This window comes from Choloepus didactylus, chromosome 4, assembly GCF_015220235.1.
Source record: "Choloepus didactylus isolate mChoDid1 chromosome 4, mChoDid1.pri, whole genome shotgun sequence".
NCBI lineage: Eukaryota > Metazoa > Chordata > Mammalia > Pilosa > Megalonychidae > Choloepus > Choloepus didactylus.
This window is the reverse complement of record NC_051310.1, coordinates 50,808,659-50,828,580: the sequence shown is the minus strand read 5'-3', so window position 1 is coordinate 50,828,580 and position 19,922 is coordinate 50,808,659. Positions and strand designations below refer to the sequence as shown.

Sequence of the window (19,922 nt, the reverse complement as noted above, 5' to 3'; positions counted from 1 at the left end):
AACTACCAAACTCCAACCCAGTAGCCTTGTCTTTTAAAGATGATTGTATAACAGTGTAGCTTACAATGGATGGCAGTGTGATTGTGAAAACCCTGTGGATCGTACTCCCTTTATCCAGTGTATGAATGGATCAGTAGAAAAATCGGGACAAAATCTAAATGAAAAATAGGGTGGGATGGGGGTGTGGTGATGTGGATGGTTTTTTTTAAAATTTTTAAAATTTTTATTTTTTATTCTTATTCTGATTCTTTCTGATATAAGGAAAATGTTCAAAAATAGATTGGGGTGATGAATGCACAACTATAAGATGGTACTGTGAACAATTGATTTTACACCATGGATTATGGTATGTGAATATTTCTCAATAAAACTGAATTAAAAAAAAAACACCATGATTAGTGCTCAGCTGTGGCCGCCCCCTCCCCTGTTCTTAGGGAGGGGAATTCCACATCCCTTTCCATCTGCAGCGCCCACCTTGAGAGTGTTGGATGGGCACCAGCAGCTGCTGTATGTTGAGTAACTTTACTGCAATTTCTCAGCCTCTTTCTCCTACTCTTCCCTGGATGCTATACAGTGCTCCTCTGGCCTCTGGTGTCCCTTTCAGACATTTCCTTCCTGTCCATGAGCTTTTTTTCATGGAGGATGAGTCCTGGAGCTCCCTACTCCACCATCTTTCTGGACGTCCCATCTCCCTAAATTTTTTATTTTGAAATAATTCAAACTCACAGGACAGTTGCAAAAATAATACAAAACCCTACAGAGAACTCCAACATATGCACTTCCAAGCCCAGATCCACTAATTTTAACACTTTGTCATATTTGTTGTATCATTTTATCTGTCTACAGTATTTATCTATTACCTGTCTATTAGTTTTCTAAAGATTTGAGAGTAGGTTATATACATCATTCTTCCTGAACACATAATACTTCCTTGTACATTTCCTTAGAACAAGCCTATTCACTTATGTAGCTACCTTAAGACCTTTAACATTGATATAAAGCTTTCAGTCTATATTCCAGTTTTTCTGTATTCCTCAATAATGATGTCATTTGGGTCTTTGCTCCTCCATCATTAGATCCAGACCAGACTTAGGTACTGTATTTAACTGTTGCTGTCTCTTTAGTTGCTCTTTTTTTGTTTTGTTTTTTTAAATTATAGAGACATGTATATGACATACTTTGCCTTCTCCACCATTCCCAAGCATACCATTCAGTGGGTTTAATTGCACTCACAGTGTTTTGCTACCCTCACCACCATCTGTGATATGAATGTTCCCATTTCCCCATATGGAGATCTTATACCCATTGTATATTAACTCCCCATCCTCCCTATCCCCTGCCTGTGGTAACTTGTATTCTTTCCGTCTTTATGCATTTGCATATTCTAGTTATTTCATATAATTGGAATCATAATATCTTTCCTGTTGTGTTTGACTATATTACTCAACATGATGTCTTCAGAGACCATCCATGTAGTGGCATATTAGGACTTCATTCCTTTTCAAGGCTGAGTAATATCCCATTGTGTGTGTATGCATATATATATATATATATATATATGACATTTTGTTTGTCTGTTTATGTGCTGATAGTTGTTTGGGTTGCTTCCATCTTTTGGCTATTGTAAATCCTGTTGCTGTGAACATTGGTGTAAAATATCTGTCCAAGTCCTGCTTTTTCTTTTGAGTGTATACTTAGAAGTCAGATTGCTGTGTCATATGGTAGTTCTAACTTTTTGAGGAGCTGCCACACTGCTTTCCTAACAAGAAGATCTTGATTCTTCGACAAGGTTCTGGTTAAGCTATAATTTCTTTTTTTTGAGCTATAATTTAAAAAAATATATATTTTCTGCTATGAGATCAGTCAACTTGAAATTATGGATAATCCAGGGCCCATAGGTAAAACGAGGTTCATGTCTTCAAGTGTGAGGTAGGATTGACAGGTAAGAGCAAATCTGGATATTCATGCTATGTAATATGTAATCTTTTCTTTATTAGATAAGGAAATTGTGGCCCAGAGCATTAAATTTTAAGGTGATTCTGCTATTATATTTATTCAAGTAGGACTATCTTAGGTTGCAGTATGTTGAAGCTCTCATAACTAACCTCCACTCAGTTGACTCATTGGAGTAACTGACACCCGCAGTTTTTCCATAAAATGTACTGACTGATGCCCAAAGCATAATGAATGCATAATGAATGCTCTCCACCAGGAGCTGCCCTCAAGTACACCTCTGTACTTTTCTTGCCAGTTCAGTTGTATATCAGCTCCAGTTCAGTTGTATACCAGCAGTTAGTTGCATTGGTAATTAAGTCTTTTTATGCCAGTTGTACTTATTATTGAAATTATATATTTTAATTAAATAGTGTATTAGGTTGAGGAAAATTTGCAAATCTCTGAAAAGATTCTGCTTCTGAAGTTTTTGTTCTACTTAAAAAAAAAAAGGAAACTGAATATAGATGACGGGTATGGCCTAAAAAGGAAGGAACAGAATTGAAATTAAGGACTAGACCTTGACTGTATGTCATTAAGTTAGAGAATTACTTTATACTTACTCCATGTTTTAAGTTCAAATAAAGTGTTTAGGGATTGTGTGTGTGTATTTGTTTCCCTCCTTTAGCAGACTTTTCTAAGTAATCAACTACTAATCCTGATCGTACTGGATAATAGGGGGTTCTACTGTATGTGAAGTAATTGATGATGTTAGCCTCATGGACATGTAGTTTATTTTAATAACTTTAGCTCAGTTTAGCAAATATTTATTAATTGCTCTTTGTGAACTGCTTTATTTGCTGGGTATGTATGATCTTTGCCCACAATAAGCTCAGACTCTGAAGGGTGAGATAATTAGGTAAACTAATTGCTATAATTTAATGTGCTAAGTCTTATAGGTATTTATAATGTGCTATGGGAATACAGATAAGAAAGCAATTCATTCAGCACTGGGCAATAGAAGTGTGGTTTGGGGAAACTCAGAGAAGAGGTGACATTTGAGTGACATTTGAAAGATGATTGAGGCTGGGAAATCAGTTTTAAGGGGCCATTATAATTATTTGAATGAAAAATACTGAGGCCTACAGTAGGGTAATGACAGTGGGGAATGACACAGGGGATGTTTTAGAAGTAGAATTTTCAAATGACTGATTTATTTAGGAAGTGAGTTAGAAGGAGCAGGCAAGGATGAATTAAAATATTCTGACCATTTTGGCAGTTGTATGGTTAATCGAGATGATAAAATCCAGCAAACAGGCAGTATTTTTTATTGTTTTGTTTTGTTTAGTGAGGAGTATGTAGAAATGAGGGATGAAGTAAAAGCTTTAGGTTTAAACCTTTTATGTTTTATAAGGGTGTAGTTCCACCACTTATTTGCATGGCATTTTTTTTTTTTAATTTTAAATTCAGTTTTATTGAGATATATTCACATACTATACAGTCATCCACAGTGTACAATCAGCTGTTCACAGTACCGTCATATAGTTGTGCATTCATCACCCCAGTCAATTTTTGAACATTTTCCATACTCCAAAAACAATAAAAATAAGAATAAAAATACAAGTAAAAAGGATATCCAAAGCATTCCATCCCCCCATCCCACCCTAGGTTTCATTTAGTTTTTGTTCCCATATTTCTACTCATCTGTCCATATACTGGATAAAGGGAGTGTGAGGTATGGCATTGTTTTGATTATGGTATAAATAAAATTTCCTTTTAAAATCTTGTCTGTACAGTTATCTACTTTGTGTTTTGTCCATACTTTTAAAAATCATTGGTAGACATTTGTGATATTGTATTGGTTATCTCCATGCTTATCAAAAGTATAAATTTTAATTTATCGGACTCATAGTAAGTACCAGACTGAGTTGTACAAATGTAATCTCATTTAATGTTACCAGCAACTTTAAAAGACAGACATTCTTATCCCTATTTTGCAAATGGAGAAGAGGCTCAGATAGGTTAAGTATTGCGTCCAAGATCACATTGCTAGTAAATAGTGGAGCCAGATTTTGAACAAAGGTTTTTCTGACTCTCAAAGCACATGAAAATTCTTTGTAGTTACAGAGGATAGTTAGTAGAGTTTAGGACATGGGCTGTTGATTGACATAATAGTGGGAGATTAAAGAAAAAGGTGGTTGAGGGCCATATTTTGAAGGATCCTATAGAAGTTTGAATTCAACCTTACAGGCAGAAGGAAGCTATAGGAGTAGTTTAAGCTAGAGTGAGAAGAATAGAATTGGTAGATTCATGCTAAAGGGTCAACATTTGAGGATTCATGAATTGGAGACTGAGGTCATTTCACTATATAAATTTCATTATGAATCCTTTGAACATCACACATCAAAATTTTAAAAAACTACAATTTCTAATAATGACATGAAAAATTTACAATAGGCACACATGAAGACGAACTTTCTTATAGCATTAACAGTAGACTCTTTTCTGTTGATATGACTACATGCATAAAAATTCTTGTTCCTTTTAGCCCTGGGGATTATCTCACAGGTTTGTTCTTAGTTCCTTAATAAACAGATTATTCTTTTGGTGCATAGTATACTCATTTTAAAAGGGCGAGAAAGTCCTAAGGGCTTTAATTATAAATTCTGGAATTCAAAAAGACTTCAAAATTGTACTTAAATAGCATTAAATCTTTCAGAAAATACAATAAGTTTTTTTGTTGGCTTTCAGTACTTGACTAAATGCAGGTCAACATCTGAGCTAAACTGGTACCCAGATAAAGGCCCAACTGATTGTAACAGAAAAATTAGCTTCTATTCCTTTTTCTTTATGAACATTATACCAGCCTGATTTGTAGTGGTATAAATGAGATTTGCTTCATTTGAAAATTTTCAAAAATAGTAATCCAATTTTAGGGTTCTGTTCTTAAATTTTTAAAGGAAGTAGTTTGTATTATCTGTGATTATGATTTAATCTACTGTATTGATGTTATCTTTGTTTTCTAAATTTAAAAATGAAATAAATGGTCATTTTGCATTTGTTAATTTCATCATAAAGTTTTTAATGAGCATAAAAGGAAGAAATTATGCATAAACAGATACATTTCTATTGGAATTTAAGGTGATTGATTTCTGAGTTCCATTTAATGGAAAGTTTAAATTAGGAGTGAATTGTCTAGCTTGCTAATAAATTGTAGAATGTTGTTTTTAACTGTTCTAAATATTCTAGTAGAGTTTTACATAGGAAATTAGTTACTTTTATCTTTTCAGTAGGTTCATACCATAAGAAACCAAGATTATTTGTCCCTGTAGTTTTCAATTTTGTCTATTTTGACATGCTTAAATCTATAAAGGTAATTTTAATTAAATATAAAATTATGAAGGTTACCGTTAATTTTTTCCTCTCATGATAATTGAACAAGTATTTGAGTTATTTTTAAAATTTTGTCTTTATTAAAGAAGTTGTGGGTTTATAGAGCATTCACACATTAAATATAGGATTTCCGTACACTACACTATCCCACTACCAACACCTTGCATTGGTGTCGAACATTTGTTACAATTGATGAAAGCACATTTTTATAATTGTGTTATTAATTATAGTCTGTGGTTTGATTTGGGGTTCACAGTGTTTTGTAGTTTCATGTATTTATTTAAAATTTTTTATTCTGTTATTGTATACGCAATCTACTATTTCCCCTTTTTATCATATTCAGGTATATATTCCAGTGCTTTTAATTGTGTTCACAATGTTGTGCTACCATAACCTCTATCCGCTACCAAAGCATTTTTATCATTCCAAATAGGATAGAAACCCTGACATTTTAAGGCTTAACTTCCCATTCCTTATCCGTACCCCTGGTAACCTATTTTCTAGATTCTGAGTCTATGAGTTTGCCCATTCTCATTGTTCAAAATTAGTGAGATGATAAAATATTTGTCCTTTTGTGTGTGTCTTAACTTCACTCAACATGATGTTTTCAAGGTTCATCCATGTTGTTGCATGTATCAGGACTTAATTCCTTTTTGTGACTGAATAATATTCCATTGTGTGTGTATACCACATTTTATTTATCCAGTCACAGGTTGATGGACTCCTGGGTTGCTTCCATTTTATGACATTTGTGAATAATGATGCTATGAACATCGGTGTACAAATATCTGTGCAACAGCCCGCTTTCAATTCTTTGGGGTTTATACCTAGTGGGATTGCCAGGTCATTTGGTAGTTCTATCCTTAGCTTTCTGAGGAACTGCCAAACTGTCTTCTGCAGGGGCTGCACCATTTTCCATTGCCGTTAGCAATGAATGAGTTCTCCTATTTCTTGGCATCTTCTCCAACACTTTTTATTTTCAGTTTTTAAAAATAATAGCCATTCTAATGGGTGTGAAGTGGTATCTCATTGTGGTTTTGATTTGCATTTTCCTGATGGCTAATGATGTTGAGCATCTTTTCATGTGCTTTCTGGCCATTTGTATGTCTTCTTTGGAGAGATACCTGTTCAAGTTTTTTTCCCATTTTTTAATTGGGTTATTTGTCTTTTTGTTGTTAAGTTGAAGGATTTCTTTATGTATTCTGGATATCAAACCTTTATTAGATATGTGGTTTCCAAATATTTTCTCCCATTGTTTAGGTTGTTGTACTTTCATGATAAAGTCCTTGGAGGCACAAAAGTTTTTACTTTTGATGATGTCCCATTTATCTATTTATCTTTTGTTGCTTTTACTTTGGGTGTAAAGTCTAAGAAACCATTGCCTAACACAAGCTCCTGAAAAGCTTCCCTATGTTTTCTTCTAGGAGTTTGATGGTTCCTGTTCTTATATCTAGGTTTTTGATCCACTCTTTTTTTTTTAAGCAATTTTATTGAGCTATGTTCATACACCATACAGTCCATCCAAAGTATACAATCAGAGGCACACAGATTAATCCCAGAGTTGTGCATTCATGACCACAATCAATTTTAGAACATTTTCATTGCTCCAAAAAGAAAGACTCCATACACCCCATCCCCCCATCATTGACCCTTAGCATTGGTGTGGTACATTTGTCACAGTGGTTGAAAGAATATTAAAATAATATTTACTGTTAACTATAGTCCATAGTTTACATTATGTACATTTTTCCCATATAGCACTCTATTATTAACACCTTATAATAGTGACATATATTCGTTCTAGTTCATGAAAGAACATTCTTATATTTGTACCATTAATCACAGTCATATCCACAACAGGTTCACTGTTATAGGGTCCCATCTTTCATCCTCTAGCCAAGCTTTCCTTCCAGTGACATACACGACCCTAAACTTCCCCTTTCAACCACAATTACATGGCATAATTCAGTACTATTAATTACACTTACTATAATATGCTACCAATACCTCTATCCATTTCTAAACATTTACATTCAACCTAATTAAAAATTCTGCACAAGTTACTCATCGCTCCCCATTCTATACCCTCATTCTATCTCTTGGTAACCTGCAGTATAGATTTTAAATCTATGAGTTTATTTATTGTAATTAGTTCATATTAGTGAGATCATACAATATTGGTCCTTTTGTGTCTGACTTAATTCACTCAACATAATATTCTCAAGGTTCATCCATGTTGTTGCATGCATCAGGACTTCATCCCTTCTTACTGTTGAATAATATTCTATTGTATGGGTATACCACATTTTGTTTATCCATTCATCTGTTGATGGATACTTGGGTTGTTTACATCTTTTGACAATTGTGGATAATGCTGCTTTGAACATTAGTAAGCAAATGTCTGTTTGCCTCCTTGCTTTCAATTCTTCTAAGTGTATATCTAGTAGTGGGATTGCCAGAACATATGTCAGTTCTATATTTAGCTTCCTGAGGAAGTCCTGCCCTACAAGAAATATTAAAGGTTGTTCTACAGCTGAAGAGAAAAGACAGGAGAGGGAGGCTTGGAGGAGACTGTAGAAATGAAGATGATCAGAAAGGGTAACTAAAAGAATAAAGAGAGAGAAAAATAAGACATGACATACAGAAGCCAGAGGATAGAATGGTTGAAGTAAGTACTGCCTCTGCAGTAGCAACATTGAATGTTAATGGATTAAACTCTCCAAGCAAAAGACACAGATTGGCAGAATGAATGAAAAAAATATGATCCATCTCTATGCTGTCTAAAAGAGACTCACCTTAGACCCAAGGATACAAATAGGTTGAAAGTGAAAGGTTAGAAAAAGATATTCCATTCAAATAGTAACCAAAAAAGAGGTGGGGTAGCTATACTAATATCAGACAAAATAGACTTTAAATGCAAAAATGTTAGTTAGAGACAAGGAAGGACATTATATATTAATAAAAGGGGCAATCCACCAAGAAGAAATAACAATTATAAATATTTATGCTCCTAACCATGGTGCCCCAAAATGCATGAGGCAAATACTGGCAAAACCGAAGGGAGAAGCAGACATCTCTATGATAATAGTTGGAGACTTAATTCTCCATTGCTGCTGCCCCTGTAACTAGGAAGACTGAAACAATGGCCATTCTTAGTGTCGGGACCCCAGCGATTGAATTCACTAATCAATAGCCGTGATCAGTGGTCAGCTGCACCCACTCCTTTTCTTAGGGATTAGGATTTTTATGACCCTTTCTGTCACTGGTGAGCTAGCTGAGGCTGGATCCCATGTGGCCAGACAATTTACTCTTCCTTACTGGAATTTATCAGCCTTTTCTTCTTGCTCTTGCCTGGATGCTGTACAGTGTTCTTCTGGCCTCTGGAGTTTCAAAATAGTTGTTTCAGACAAGTTCCTGCCTGTTTGATTGTTGTTTTAGTTGAAGGACCCAGTCTTGGAACTCCCTACTCTGCCATCTTTTCACAGTCCTCACAGATAGGAAGTTTTTAATTTAAGTTCTGGGGGTGATGAAGATGAATGAGAGCTAGAATCTGCCTCCAAGGGACAGTCTAATTGATCAGATAAGATATGTATATCAAAAATAATTGTACAAGATGAAAAGTAGATATGTGCCACCAGAATGATGCTAGATAAAGTATTGTGGGTATTCAGGGATAGATTGTAACTGCAAAGTGGGTTATAAAGAAGAGCCCTACAATGGGTCCTTTGGATAGAGAAGTGGGTACAGAGGTGGGAAAGCATGGGTCCTGTGCAGAACCAGAGGAATACCTGAATTGAGTGAGCAGTTTTTTTAGACATTGGAGAAGTAATATAACTAGGATTGTAGATTAAAGTTCAGGCTTTGGAGTCAGAAAGCGTGGGTTAAAATTGTGTTTCCAACATTTACTAGCTGTGTACTTTGGGTAAATTATGTAATGTCTTTAAACCTTATCTGTAAAGTATGAATAATTGTAGTTAGTGCCTACCTCATAAAGTTGTCCAGAGGATTAAATGAGGTAATTAGGGTAAGTGCCAAATATAGGGCCTGTTATGCATATCGTGTAGATGTTTGCTGTATAGTGCCTATTATTCAAGCAGCATTTTGAGAAGGAAGTCACTTTGTGCAAACAAATGAGAGGGAATTGCTGAATCTCTCCTTTCTTTGGTTCTAGAAAGGCCCCGAGGAATCTGCAGTACTACACAAAACAGAAATGGAAAACTACTGTATTAGATAAAGTTGGAAAGTTACTTTGGGGCCAGAGTTGGTTCTTTCAAAGTATTATGGATATAGAAGAAATAAGTGAACGGAGTGTCCTATGGCTGTAAGACATAATCAGAATTCCGTTTTAGAAGGCTTAATTGGTAGCTGATTCCACTGAAAGGGAAACTAGTTTTTTTTTTCTTTATTTCTTTAATAAATATTTATTGAACAACCAGCACAGTGCTAAATTTTGTTTAATGAATGAAGAAGTTCATTTAAATTGTTTCCCCTGTTCTCGCTTAATCATGTAGTGCCTTATATTGTTATTTCAATATGAGTTTTTGTGTGATCACCCTAAAGAGAGTGTTAGTCTTTGAAAAGAGGAAGCTCTTTTGTACACTCACCAAACCACAGTGTTGGGATCCTTGTAGATAATCATTAAAATCTTCACTTCTTTTCTTTCTTCTTTCCTCTATATCAGGATGATACAGAGATATATAAAATGGGATCTTTGAATGCAAGATGAAGTGAAAGGAAAGAATGCAAAGTATGCATTTACATATCATGTAAGGTAGAAAGATTTTCATGTGAGTTGTAAATAATATTTTGCAAGCTTGCTAGTAAGGGAAGTTATTTCTAGCTATGGGAATCTGGGAGAGTTTTATGGGTGAGGTATCGGTGGGATTTTAAAGATTGAGTATATTTTTAATAGGAAGAAAGGGGATCAATGCATTTTTAGGCAGAATTGTATGATCAGAGGAATGAACAGGAAATGTTGGGGATATTTGGGAAATGGAGAGCTGTCTAGTTTGATGAACAGTCTTTCTTAAGGAGAGATAGAAGTAGTTACTGCCAGATTGTGAATGGTTCTGAATTTTAAAAGTATTTGATTTTTTTCTCTAATTATAGGAGTTAGGGTAGAGGGTGAGGACTATAAGAAGGTGGAGGTTGAGGTGGAAGGTGATTTGAAGTGTGCTTTAGAAATATTAGTCTGGCAGCATTGTATATTATAAATGGGACTAAGTTGTAGGGTAAGATGGAAAGATTCTAGAGACAGGAAGTTCAGTCAGAGATTATTATAAATAGAAATAAGATCCTGTATTAGTGGACAGGCAGGGGAAACTGAGAGTAAAGGCAGTTTCAAAGGAGATTTTGGTGGTAGAATCTGTAGGATTTGGCAACTGATGCTTGTGGAATGCACAGGAGAGTGAGTCAGATGAATGTGGTGTTAAATCTTGGTGTATAGCAGGTAAAGAATATTTATACAGTAGAGCAACATTTGAAATCATTGTATATTTGGTTTTCTATAATGTACTTTGAGATATTGTCAAATTTTCCTGGCGTTTATGTGGTTCAAGCTATAGGAAGTGATGAGATTGCTCAACAAACATGGAGGGAAGAAATAATGCAACATATACAATCATAAGGAGTACTCAGAGACCAAGAAAAGCTAGAGATAGAAACAAGAGTGAGCAGTTAGAGTAGTAGGAGGAAGATCAGGAGAATATATTAACAAATTATTCAAGGGAAGGAAGTGCTTGAGGAAAAGTGAAGTGATCAACATTGTTAAGCTGGCATAGACATTTGAGGATGGTAGAGATTGTGAAAGATCACTGGATTTGATGGCTCAGAGGATGGCCTGTTAAATTCAAGGGATAATTTGTGGGTGGTCGGCCAAATGGTGGAATCAGATCATATTAGCGAATGGATCACAAGTATCTTTCTGAGGCCTGATGCCAATCTGGAGCCTCCTCTATTTTATGTCTGTGCTGGAGTGTGATTTATGGTGAGTGCCCTACATTTCATTTTAGCTAGTCCCCTGGCTTACCACCATTACTATTTTTTTAAAATTATTATTTTTTATCATGGTGAAATATGCAAAATTTTAAATTGACCATTTTAACCATTTTTAAGTATACACCTCAGTGGGATTAAGTACATTCACAGTGCTGTGTAACCATCACCACTTTTTCCAGGACTTTTTCATTATTCCAGATGGAAAGTGTGTACTCATTGAGCAATAACTCCTTTTCCCTACAACCCCCCAGCCCCTGGTAACCTCTAATTTACCTTCTGTCTTTATGAATTTGATTATTCTAGTTACTTTCTATAAGTATAATCATACAATGGGGGACCTTTTGCTTCTGGTTTGTTTCACTTACCATGATGTTTTCAAGGTTCATCCATGTTGTAGCATGTATCAAAACTTCATTCATTTTTATGGCTGAGTAGTATTCCATTGTATAGATAATACCACATTTTTGTCTATCCACTCTACTGTGTGATGGACCTCTGTATTATTTCCATCATTTAGGTATTATGAATAATGCTGCCACGAACATTAGTGTACAGGTATCTGTTGGAGTCTTTGTTTTCAATTCTATTGGGAAGATACCAGGATTGGAATTGCTGGGTCATATGGTAATTTTATGTTTAACTTTTTGAGGAACTAACAAACTGTTTTCCACAGTGGCTGCACCATTTTACATTTCCACTGTAATGTACAAGGGTTCCATTGATTTATCATTACATTTTGTACATTTGCCTTTTAGATCCTGTGGGAAGTAAAAAGTAGAGTTACAAATCAAAAGTACAATAGTACTGGTATTTACATTTATTGTATTTATATTTACCCATGTCATTATCTTTACTTGAGATCTTTATTTCTTCATGTGGCTTCAGCCAATTGTCTACTGTCCTTTCCTTTCCACATACAGAACTCCCCTTTGTATTTCTTGTAAGACTGGTCTAATGGGAACAAATTCCCTCGGATTTTGTTTTTCTGGGAATATGTTAATTCCTCCCTTGTTTTTGAAACACGGTTTTGCTGGATACAGAATTCTTGGTTAGCAATTTTTTGTTTCCAATTCTTTAACTATGTCGTTGCACTGCCTTCTCTCATCCATAGTTTCCGATGAGAAGTTGGCACTTAGTCTCATTGAGGCTTCCTTGGATTTCCGAATTCTCTCTTTATCTTCGGCATTCGGCAGTTCTTGAAGGATAATTTTGCCACATATAGAATTTTTTGTTGACAGTTTTTTTCTTTCAGTATTTAAAATGTCATCCTATTGCCCTCTGGGCTCCATGGTTTCTGATGAGAAATCAGCTGTTAATTTTATTGAGGATCCCTTGTTCGTGATTCTGTCTGTCTGTCTCTCTCTCTCTGTCTCTCTCTCTCTCACACACACACACACACACACACACACACACACAGAGCACTTTAAAAATTCTTCTGTCTTCAGTTTGACTGTTTGCCTGTTTTGTTATCTTGGTGTGGATTTCTTTGAGTTGATCCTGCTTGGAATTTTTTTGTTTCTTTTTTTGCCATTTTTAAAATATGTATCTTCATATCTTTCTTCAAATTTGGAAAGTTTATGGCCATTTATTTCTTCAGTATTCTTTCTGCCCCTTTCTCTGTGTCTTCTCTTTCTGTTGCTTATGTTGGTATGCTTAATGGTCTCCTCAGGTTGCTCATGTTCTGTTCATTTTTCTTCTTTTTTCTTTGTCATCCTTGGCTAGAAAATTTCAATTATATTATCTTTCTGCTTCAGTGACCCTTCTCTCTGTTCATATCTGGTGTTCAGCTCCTCTAGTGAATTTTTCAATTCAGTTATTGTACATACAGCTCTAGAATTTCTATTTGATTCTCTGTTTATATTCTCATTTTGTTTATGCATACTTTTCGTAATTTCCTTTGTCCATGTTTCCTTTAGCTCACTCAACTTATTTAAAATAGGTGATTTAACATCTTTGGCTAGTAGTTCCAGTGTCTGGGCTTCTCTAGGGATGGTTTCTTTCAAATTCTTTTTTTCTTGTTAATGAACCATAATTTTCTGGTTTCTGTAAATTTTCCTTTTTTTTTTTTTTTGAGAAGTGGACATTCTGAAATTATAATGTATAAACCCTGGAAATCTGATTCTCTCACTCCTCAGGTATTGCTGGGCTTTGCTTGTTGAATGTTTAGCCAATCTGTGACTCTTTCAATATATTTTTGCAAGGTGTGCATTCATTGTTGTGTGTAGTCACTGAAGTTTCGGTCCCATTATTATTATTATTATTTAAAATTTTTAACACTTTAATTCACACAACATACAATCCATCCTAAGTGTACAATCAGTGGCTCTTGGTATGTCCTGTTATTTTTGCAGTAAGTTAGTAACCTGGCAAAGATTTAAATTTCTGGCTCAAAAAAGGAGTGAAGTACTGGTATTGTCTCTTTGACCCTTCTAATAGGAACAAGTGGGACAAGCTACTTCGGCCTGATGACTGAAACTGAGGCAAGCATCTGTGCTGGTCCTTCAGGACATCAGCAGACCAACCAAAACACATAACCCTTAATTTTTGGAGCCAGCCACTTCCAATCATGAGCTGTTCTTCCCACAGTTGCGGAGGGATGAGGAAAGGGGAATGGCTTTGGTTTGCACTTGCCACTCACTTGTGAGAGATCAGAAGCTTTTCCCTTCTTCAAGCACTCTCCTGGTTGTTATAAGCATTTGATCAGGGTTCTAGAAATGCAAAGTAGTTAATTTCAATTGTTCTTATCCACTTGTTCCATTTGCACTTTTCAGCTTGGTTGCTTTGGTGGAGGGATCAACCCCTAGAGCTTCCTATTCCCCCTTTTGCATTCCACTGTTAACATTTTCCTTTCTACACTGTGGTAAAAAAGCCGGAAAAGTAGCTAGGAGTTTATTGTTTTTTCCCCTCAATTTTCCTAGAATTTTAGCTTGAGTTTAATAAATTGAGTATTGCTTCTGTTTTGTCTGTGTACCTAAATGAACCTGGATTTTCAATAATAATTATGATAAGTTGATGTTCTGGAATGTTTACCTTTTATGGAGATTAAATTGAAATTATGGAACAGATTGGTCTTTTAAGTCTCTTTTATAGCTTTACTCAACAAAATTAACAACCCTATTTTGTTCTTTCAATACTTTCAATTCTTATAACTATGATCTAGAAGTCTAAAAAGTATTTGAGAAGTTGTTGCTTAAAAGAAGGAGCAGTTTGGGGAAGGAATTTGAAGAAATACTGGGATTGAAGCAGCATTATTTAGGGTAAAACATGCATGTTTCTCAGATAAGACACAGGAAGAAGTGGTAAGTAATTGGAGAAGAAAGGATGGAGAAAGGTTAAGAGGAAGCTGAGAGAGGTCTGAATTGAGTTATGGAACAGGATAGTTTTAATGATACAAGTCCTTCCTTCAACAGGCTGTTGCAAAGACTTAGGGATGGGGTTGTAGGGCTTTACTTTATAATATGGGTTTATATGTTCTGGAAGAGATTTTTTTGGGGGGTGGGGTTCAACGAATTATAGTAACCTATTGATTTGTATGTGTAAACTTATAAAGATTTGGAAGTAAAATGATCATGAAGGGAAGGGAGTAAGCATTTGTAATTCAAATTATTTTGAGTTGGGATTATGAAAAGGCTCTTCTAATTCACTGAAAATTCATGAGCTTGCTGAACATGACTCAGTGGTTTCTTATGAAATTACATCAATTTATATTTCTGTTGCCAATTTATCTTTTACCTTCACTGTTAAATTTCTACTCTTTTCTATTTCATACTCTTCCAGATTTAGAGTACATGGGAAATAATTAAAGTTTACATCTAGTTATTTTGGAGACCATTGGAATGTGAATAAAACCAGTTTTTGTTTGATATAAATTATACAAATATATGATGTTTTAGAATTCTTTTGGATAATTTTTCTGTTTCTGGAGTACAGATTCTTTCTGGGATTGGATTCTGACCTGTTAAAGAGCCTAGACTTATACTTTTTATTAAAAAAATTAAGCAATCTGTTATATTCTTTTAAAGTAAGAGTGGGGGCTATAACATGAAATCTAATGTGATTATATCAAGCACATGAGATTTTCCAGAGTGATCTTGATATTTAGATTTTTGGTATGATTGTCTGACAGTCCTTATATTTGGCTTAGAAGACATAGTTGCTGTAAGTAGAGTTGATTTCTAAAGTAGGTAGGTTCAAGTACACAGAGAAAGAGCTGTGAGGAATGGCAATTTGTTGAATAAGAAGTCACTGTGGTGAATATTTAGCTCTAATTATCTATTTAAGGTTTATATTAAAACTGTATTTCATGTCATTATTTCCTTTCTGATGCAGTTTTCAACTTGACCAACAATGTGGATTTGGACAACACCAAAAAGAAAATGGAGTTATATCAAAAGGAAAACAAGGATGTCATTCAGAAAAATAAGTTAAAGCTGGTTGGTGTCTATGCATGTTTTTCTTCTTCTGTATTAGAAACCAAGGCTTCCACAGAATACTTTTAAACCAGGAACATTTACAGAGAGTTTAGTTGAAATTTAGGCTATAAATACTAATATATATAGGCTTGTAGGTAAGCAGGCATACATTACTCTTGCGAAAACAACTTTCATGACATTAATTTCCAACTGCATTTTCTTAGGGAAATGGATTATTAAGGTTGGTAGTTCTTAATGCTAATTTTGCCTGTCTATAAAATTCTTTGGTAGATGTGCATTTGGACAATAGTCACAAAATAATGGAGGAGCAATTTTCCCTCTGACATTAATTTCTATCTCATCTAAAAGGGAGAGATACACAGACAGACATTTCTGGAGCTCCCAAGAAGGTGATGAAGAAAACAAAGACACTATTTATTAGAAACTCACATAGATTCATTAAATCAAATAGTTTTGTAAATTAAGCTTAACTTTGATTTCTCTATTAGTACCTTTGTTTTACTGAAATAGTAGCATTACCAACATATAAAAGTAATTTTAACTTATTTTAGTTGTTGTAATATTCAAATTTGATTTGAAATATTTCAGGACAAACTTATGATTATAAAAGTATTTTATAAAGGAAAAAGAATTATATGCATGTAGATATGTAATTGTCTAATTTATACAATTTGGTTGTCATTTCTTTACTACAACTTGGTTTTCTAGACTTCGGGGAAAGCAGAGGAAGGTATTGTTGAGGTCTTTATCAGGAATTTTTGTAATCATCTCAAATGATACACATATATTGGATTACATAACTGCTATTTTCATCTGTGTTAGAAGGGACTTCCTCTTTGAAGTGTTTCATTTAGGCACTTTTTCTGCCATAAAGCTCTTAAGGAACTGGCACTACGTTCCCTTTCCATTCATACTAAGCCTGGCTTCTTTAAAAGGTTTCTCATTTCTGAGAGCATCATATGCAATAGAAATTAGTTCTCCTTGCCCAGTGTTCTTCTCTGGGTTACATCAGAAGATGCTTGCAAAATAGGGATTACCTTGATAACGTGCATTAATTCTATTTAACTCAATAATGGAAGGTTGTTTCCCTTCAAGTGAGTGCTTTGTTCAGCCTTAGTTTTAAGCTAGGAAATAATACTGAAGATTGCATTGAAAGAATAATCTAATTCTAGACTGGTTGCATTATTGTTTTTTTTATTTTAAAAATACTTTCAAACTTACAGGACTAGTTACAAAAATAATACAGAAAACTCCAATATACATTTACCCTTACCCCCTTCCCAGATAACCACCAATTTTAACTTTTTTCCGCATTTGCTATATTATTGTATCTATCTGTTTATCAATCCATCTGTCTGTCTACTTGCCTGTTTGCCTATTTATCAATCCATTTTCTAAACACTTGAGTGTAGATTGTATACTTCATTGCTCCTTGAAGACCTAATGCTGTCATATACATTTCCTAAGATGAAAGATAGTCATTTATGTGCGGTTATCCAGTTCAAGAGATTTAACATTGATATAAAACTTATAGTCTATATTCCAATTTTTCCGTTTTTCCAAATCTATATGAGCCTTTTCTCCTCCCTTGTTGGAGACCATACAGGATCATGTGCTACATTTAATTGTCATTGTTTCTTTAGATGCTCTTTTTTTTTTTATTGTGGGAAGATATATACGGTGTAAACTTTTCTATCTAAACCACTGACAAACATACCATTCAGTGGGATTAATTACATCCACAATGTTGCGGTACCCTCACTACTTTCCCTTAATAAAAACTTCTCATTGCCCCAAACAGAAACCCCATACCAATTATGCATTAAATTCTCAGTGTCCCTGCCCCTTGCCCCTGGCAACCTGTAGTCTAATTTCTGTCTCTATGGGCTTACATACGCTCTGATATTTTCTTTGTAGTTACCATTAGTCTTAAATTTAACATCCAAAATGTGTAGCAGTCTCTTTTGCTCTGATACCAACTTGACTTCAATAATATACACAAACTGTGTTCTTACATAGGTTTTATTATTTTAAAGCAGGAATTTCTAATTGCCTTAGAACTTTATATGTTATTGAATAAAATATTTTATTTCACACATATTATAATGAGATTATTTGGACTTTTATCCTTCCTATCACTGTTTAGCACCTGCATATATTATAGCTGAATGTTTTGTCCAGTAAGTCATTATCTTTTATTACTTAATTATTCTTTCAGAGCATTTATACTTATTAATTATACTTTACTGGGAGTTAGGCACTGATACAAACATAAAAGACTTAGGACTACATTTTAAAGGATGTTGCTAGGTCATATGCATCAGTAACTGTATTAGAACCCTCAAGTGGTCCATGGAGGATGGGCTAATAACTTACATGGCTGATACCTGTTAATTAACCTAAGGTAGCAGCTTGCCTTTTCTGTCTCTGTGATGTAGAAGCCTGACTTTCGAAAACACTGAAGTTGTATCAGAAAAAAAAGAAGTAGCCTTTTGCATGATTAGGCACATAAAATGACCTATTTCTAACACAGAGAAAAGTATTACTGGGCAAATATGATTGAATTAGAGACTGTTGATTTGAGTTGTCTGCTGAGGAGGTCTTATTTGTTTCCTGGAGCTGGCACCTGACAATAATCAGTGTGCACATTGAGAAACTGAACAAGGGTGATCTGATCTTGCAATAGTCATAGTGAAGATTATCGTAATTTTTATTTCTGGTTTTCTGGGTTCTCATGAGCAGCAGAGTTTGCTTGATAGAATGTTTAACAATTTTCAGAATGTTTAACAATTCTGAAAAAAAAATTCAGTTTAATAAACATTTATTGAACATCTGCCAAACATATAGTATACAAATATAGAGCCCCGATCCTTCAGGAACCAGGTGATTTCAATCCAATGTCATAAGCACATGGAATGTTCTGTGTGCATTCAGTTATGGGATCACAGAGAATGGATATGTAATCCAGTTTGGGAAGATTAGGAAAGGCTTTCCAGGGGAGATGGTGGCTGAATGGAACCTTGAGGACAAGTAGAACATACCCAGGTGAGGAAGATGGAACAATAGTGTGGAGGCTGACACAAGGATATTCCAGGTGGAAGGAAAATCTTGAGCAAAGGAAAGAAGGCATGGATAATCATGGAGAGTTTTGGGAGTTGAAAGTATTTTTATATTGCCAAAGTTAAAGGAGAAGAGTTGCAATTGGAGAAATAGAAAGGGCCTAGGTCAAATAAGATCTTACATAATGTGAAAAGTAATTTGGACTTGTTTTTAGGTTTTAGCACATTTTGAACCCTTTCTTCAAATGAAACCTTATTCAGAATACTTTGGTTGAAGTGATGATGGAAAGAGGGTTAGGCTGGAGTCTCATCTGCTTAATCTCTCACTTGTGGACCTTAAGGCATCTTACTAGGGAATTGGGATTTCTTAGAGCAATGTTATAAAAACCATTTTGTTGATGATAGTCATTGAGGAGTTTTAAACTGTTGAAAACTCTTGCTTTAACTTCTGTGAGCTTCTCTATTCTCCTCCTTTTGGTGCTCTCATTCTTCTTTTTCATCATTCTAAGAGGCTTGTCTTTTCTGCCTGTTCCTTAAATGCAGGTTCATCTTAGTGCATCTCTTTATGGGTTATCCCCTAACAGTGATTATTCTCAAATGTTTCTGCAGATCATTTTTTTTTTTCTTCTGAGCTCCTACAATTATATTATGTAATATATCCACATTTCTATGCATGGTTTAGACATTTCTTTCTGGAGGTACTGCAGGCGCTTGTAGTTCAGTATGCTCCAGACTGAACTTTTTATTTTCACTCTCCCATGTGTTTCTCCTTTTAATGTTCCTTATTACGGTTAATGGCATCAGCATCCATCCAAATGTTCCAGCCATATCCAGCTAGTCTTCATGTACTATTGATGGTCTCTCCCTATTATTTTTCAAACCTGATTCCTCCCCTATTTCTACTATTATTGTCTTATTAAGGGCTCACATCCTATCTCATCTGGATTGTTGAAATTTTTTTTTTTTTAGAGTAAGCAGGCAGAAAATTTATTAGGTACACATGTGAGAGGAACATGCGGGCACTCTTGCAAAGAAAGAGATTTGAGCAAGGTGAGAGGCCTTGGCAATATGGGGCCATTTGCTTTTGTAGATTAGCTTTAATTACTCC

The 19,922-nt window shown here is 34.8% G+C and overlaps 1 protein-coding gene across 2 annotated transcripts in view; it reads left to right on the top strand.

Moving 5' to 3' along the window:
* MNAT1 (MNAT1 component of CDK activating kinase) overlaps window positions 1-19,922 on the top strand; it is a 335,520-nt gene that overhangs the window by 141,117 nt on the left and 174,481 nt on the right. For both annotated transcript variants that reach the window (XM_037832592.1, XM_037832594.1), the window contains one exon: window positions 15,652-15,755. In XM_037832592.1, the coding sequence (XP_037688520.1) occupies window positions 15,652-15,755 (104 nt within the window). The remainder of the gene's footprint in view (window positions 1-15,651; window positions 15,756-19,922) is intronic.